This window comes from Salvelinus alpinus, chromosome 7 (genome assembly GCF_045679555.1).
Source record: "Salvelinus alpinus chromosome 7, SLU_Salpinus.1, whole genome shotgun sequence".
Taxonomy (NCBI): domain Eukaryota; kingdom Metazoa; phylum Chordata; class Actinopteri; order Salmoniformes; family Salmonidae; genus Salvelinus; species Salvelinus alpinus.
The window spans coordinates 5,889,798-5,894,746 of NC_092092.1; the positions used below are offsets into that span (position 1 = coordinate 5,889,798).

A 4,949-nucleotide genomic window follows, 5' to 3' on the forward strand; every position below is an offset into this window, starting at 1 on the left:
TTCTTGAAGTTGAATATTCTCAGAATATTGCAAATTTATTCACAAAGTTCAATTTTGACTTCATTGTCAAAGTATTGCGAGTTTTTGAAGAACTATCCCCATCAAATAAACATTTTTATCTCTTCATTTGGCCCTAATGCTCTTCCGTATGATGCACTTTTCACTGGAAATATATATTTTTTGCTTCTTTCTGTATTATATTTGACCCATTTACAATAAATAGGCAGCACTGTGTTACAGCTTTGTCTTTCTGTTCCTGAAATACTATCCCAGCTCAGTAGAATGGCAGCAGGTAGTCTAGTGGATAAGGAGGTGAGCCAGAAAACGGAGAGTTGCTATTTCGAATCCCGGATCTTACAGGAAAAATCTGGTTGGATGCAAGCTGCAACCGGAGGGTGGGTGGTATCAAAATCCATTGGCATTTAAACCCCCACAACCACTGCTCCACGGGCACCCAGTGTGGCTGCTCCAACCTCTCTCATATGTGTGTGTCTGTCAGAGGTTGGGATCAAGTGGAAGTCAAATTTCAGGTTGGACATGAAAGTGGACGAATAAAATGATTTTAATCTACTCTACAGTATACTATAGAAACACATCTTTAACATGTCCATCATGTAAAATCACCCGTACTCGTCAGGTGCTTCCTCTCTGTTTGTGGTTTATTGAATTAAGGGTCTTTGTCTGCGTCCCAAACGGCACCCTATTCCCTGTATACTGCTTTACTTCTGACCAAGGGCCCATAGGGTTCTGATCAAAAGTATTCATAGGCAATAGGGTGCCATTCGGGACACACGCCCGGGGTGGTGTGAAAGGACACAGTCACAGCCGCCAGTTTGTGATCCTGCCCTCTGCCTGACTTACTGAGGGTAAACAAACGCCAGCTCACACATATCAGCTGAAGTGGGAGTATAGAGTGTACTGCTGCTTTAACACAGTGAAAACATTGACTAGTAGCCTAGTCATTGATTTGTAATTTGAGGGGGATTTGGAATTGGAATAATGGCAGCCCTGAAGACCAAAAAAGAACCCAGGAAAGAGTACCTATCTGTGAAGGACTTGGAAAAGATTTTGGATTCTTGCACGCTGCGGTTGACCCAGATAAATGAGGTTTGGCCGAACATATTCATAGGAAATGTGTAAGTATTCATTTGAATAATTATTCATCTTAACTGCATTACACGTAGTTCATTGTTTAAGCATTTGTAAATAAAAAATACTCAAGCAGTTATGATCAATTCTATGTCGATGTCACAGTAAACAGATCAACTATAACCCAAGGTCATATCATAGGCTACTGCAAACATCTAATGTAATTAAACAGAAGTATTATTTATCGTTTGTACAGTTTCTGACGAGATGAAAACTATTTGACAAACTAATGTAGCTAGTGCTGCACTACATTCACATTAGTTCAGTCTCAACACCTTCTCTCTTTTTGTCTTACCAGGGCAATAGCCCAAAACAGGAGTTCCTTGCAGAAGTTAGGCGTCACTCATGTTTTAAACGCTGCTCATTCCAAGCGAGGCAGCATAGGGGATCACAGATTTTATGGCAACAGCTTTGTTTATTATGGTATTCCAGCAGAGGACTCGACTCACTTTGATCTGGATGTGTACTTCAAGCCCGCAGCTGATTTCATTCACAAAGCATTGAAACAACCAGATGGTAAGACTCCTATTCTAAGTCAAGTAGGGCCAATCAGCAGTTGAAACTATAACAAAGTGCTTTGCCTGGCCCTGTTTCGAAACAAGAATGGAATCACTCTCAAATTCATAGACAGAGCTATGGATGCAAACACTGACCATCCAAGATATCTACATTATCGTTTGAACCATGTTTTGAGGCTGTACAGTGTTTGTTTACATTTCCAATGTTTACAAACATTGGTGTAAAACAAGCTTATATTTGGGTTCTGATGGGCTACGACAGTTCAATTAAGCATTTATAAGTTATATTCTTCGAGAATAAGGCCAAAAATTGATGTAGCAACTGCTGATTTTCCCTGTAATTTTACATAGAATATCTTTACAAGCAGAGTTATGATCACCAAAAAAGATAATTTGAAGTTGACACATTTCATCTGTTAGGCTTACAATTGGTCTTTACGAAAGCACCAACCTCAACTCATTCCCACAGTACACCACTCTGTCCCTGTATAGCACCAACCTCAACTCATTCCCACAGTACACCACTCTGTCCCTGTATAGCACCAACCTCAACTCATTCCCACAGTACACCACTCTGTCCCTGTATAGCACCAACCTCAACTCATTCCCACAGTACACCACTCTGTCCCTGTATAGCACCGACCTCAACCCATTCCCACAGTACACCACTCTGTCCCTGTATAGCACCAACCTCAACTCATTCCCACAGTACACCACTCTGTCTCTGTATAGCACCAACCTCAACTCATTCCCACAGTACACCACTCTGTCTCTGTATAGTACCGACCTCAACCCATTCCCACAGTACACCACTCTGTCCCTGTATAGCACCGACCTCAACCCATTCCCACAGTACACCACTCTGTCCCTGTATAGCACCAACCTCAACTCATTCCCACAGTACACCACTCTGTCTCTGTATAGCACCAACCTCAACTCATTCCCACAGTACACCACTCTGTCTCTGTATAGTACCGACCTCAACCCATTCCCACAGTACCCAAGCCTGTCCCTGTATAGCACCGACCTCAACCCATTCCCACAGTACCCCACTCTGTCCCTATATAGTACCGACCTCAACCCATTCCCACAGTACACCACTCTGTCTCTGTATAGTACCGACCTCAACCCATTCCCACAATACCCCACTCTGTCCCTGTATAGCACATTGAATAGTTAGTTATACAGTAACTACTTCCAATCCACACAAACAAGAATAAAAAATCTTACCTTACAGTACTTTATAAAGTCTAACCATGGATCCTCTCAGAGAGCCTCACCACCAGAGGACAGGCAACATTGGGTTTATGTGACAGCCAAGCAGCCTAGGCCTCTCTCTCTTTCTGCAAAGGAAACTTAAATGATCAAAGGCAATGAATTATGGAAACTATTTTTAGATCTCTGAGGGGAACAGAAAGGCCACAGTTTGAGGCGGGCAGTCATGTATGATATTAATAACATGGTGGCCTCTCACTAATCCCTCTCCCTCTCCATCACTTTCATTTTCTCTTTTCATCTTTTCTCGCCACTTTTTAGGCCGTCATTCTAAATAACAATTAGTTCTTAATTGACTCGCTGGGATATAAAGTTAAATAATTAAACAAACAATTCTCTTCTCTCCTCTCCAGGGAAGATTCTCGTCCATTGCATTATGGGTATGAGCAGATCGTCTACCTTGGTGTTGGCGTACCTCATGTTGTATTGTCACATCCCCCTCCATTGTGCTCTTCAGAAAGTCATCCAGAAAAGAGCCATTTACCCTAACAGGAACTTCCTGGCTCTGCTGCTGGACCTAGATCTTCAGCTGAAGAGAAAACAGAAAACATGGAAAACCTGTCTGATTCTGTAGAGATCAGAACACAGCAAAACAGACCAAATGCCACAAGTTAATATTTGTATTAGTGCACAACGAAGAAGCTTAAAAAGAGGAAGTTGATTTTCAAATCAAGTGGGAATGAATCTATGTCAAATCCCTTTCTAGTGCACAAACTACCTAAAACAAACAAGTATACCTCACCTACATACGGTATGTTGAATAAAATATGTTGCAAAATTTTGGGGGGATTTATAATTCATTTGAAAGAGCAGACTGTTATTGGCATTATAAATGTATATGGATGTTGTATAAATGTTTAAAAAAAAACAGACTTCCTCTATTTTCAGCAGTGCCATCAAACGAGGGCATTGGTAAACAGAGCTCAGACAATGGCTGTGTCCACACAGTGAAGGAACATTATTTTAAATAAATATCAACACAGAAGACACGAGCAGTATCTCTAAAGCTATTTTTGTCGCTGCCGTCAAAAACCAAACAGTGTGTCCACTCCCACTCTCCATACCTACTGGTAGCTCACATAACCTTGGGGGTATGCAGAAGAGATGCCAGAAATATTTTGAGCCGAGGTCATTCAGGTGTAAAAATAGAACGAGTTAAGGCAGATGTCTACTACCTACAGCCAGTTGTGCTGCTAGAATACATGTTGGAAGAATAACTCATATCTGCACAATATCAATTTGGATATACACTGAGTGTACAAAACATTAGGAACACCTTCCTAATATTGAGTTTGCACCTCATTTTGCCCTTAGAACAGCATCAGTTCGTCGGGGCATGGACTCTACAACGTGTCCAAAGCGTTCCGCAGGGATGCTGGCCCATGTTGACTCCAATGCTTCCCACAGTTGTGTCATGTTGGCTGGATGTCCTTTGGGTGGTGGACCTTTATTGATACACACGGGAAACTGTTGAGCGTGAAAAAAAAAAACAGCAGCGTTGCAGTTCTTGACACAATCAAATCAAATCAAATGTATTTATATAGCCCTTCGTACATCAGCTGATATCTCAAAGTGCTGTACAGAAACCCAGCCTAAAACCCCAAACAGCAAGCAATGCAGGTGTAGAAGCACAATCACACCGGTGCACCTGGCACTTACTACCAAATAAAATAAAATAAAATTTTATTGGTCACATACACATATTTAGCAGATTTTATTGTGGGTGTAGCGAAATGCTTGTGTTCCTAGCTCAAACAGTGCAGTAATATCTAACAATAAACACAAATATAAAAGTAAAAAAATGGAATTAATAAATATATAAATATTAGATTGAGCAATGTCGGAGTGGCATTGACTAAAATACAGTAGAATAGAATACAGTATTTACAGTACCAGTCAAAAGTTTTAGAACACCTACTCATTCAAGAGGTTTTATTTATTTTTACTATTTTCTACATTGTAAGATAATAGTGAAGACATCAAGACTATGAAATAACACATATGGAA

At 40.7% G+C, this 4,949-nt stretch overlaps 1 protein-coding gene across 2 annotated transcripts; it reads left to right on the forward strand.

Annotated features, from left to right (window-relative positions):
• The first annotated feature begins 774 nt into the window (after nucleotides 1–774).
• Nucleotides 775–3,720, forward strand: LOC139580359 (dual specificity protein phosphatase 13A-like). Of its 2 annotated transcripts, none has more exons than XM_071408970.1 (3): nucleotides 775–1,136; nucleotides 1,448–1,665; nucleotides 3,296–3,720. In XM_071408970.1, exons 1-3 carry the CDS (start codon nucleotides 1,000–1,002, stop codon nucleotides 3,514–3,516), a joined length of 576 nt encoding a protein of 191 aa, XP_071265071.1. In that variant the 5' UTR covers nucleotides 775–999; the 3' UTR covers nucleotides 3,517–3,720. The 2 variants fall into 2 exon arrangements, 1 of the variants encoding a protein (XP_071265071.1); XR_011676023.1 differs by having other exon boundaries at nucleotides 998–1,136; nucleotides 1,582–1,665; nucleotides 3,296–3,351.
• The last annotated feature ends 1,229 nt before the right edge of the window (nucleotides 3,721–4,949 follow it).

Bases quoted from the DNA above. Each gene is read 5' to 3' on its own strand.
- LOC139580359 (XM_071408970.1), top strand. From the start codon at position 1,000: ATGGCAGCCCTGAAGACCAAAAAAGAACCCAGGAAAGAGTACCTATCT. The intron at 1,137-1,447 runs GTAAGTATTCAT...TTGTCTTACCAG, and splicing joins AACATATTCATAGGAAATGT to GGCAATAGCCCAAAACAGGA. The intron at 1,666-3,295 runs GTAAGACTCCTA...TCTCCTCTCCAG, and splicing joins AGCATTGAAACAACCAGATG to GGAAGATTCTCGTCCATTGC.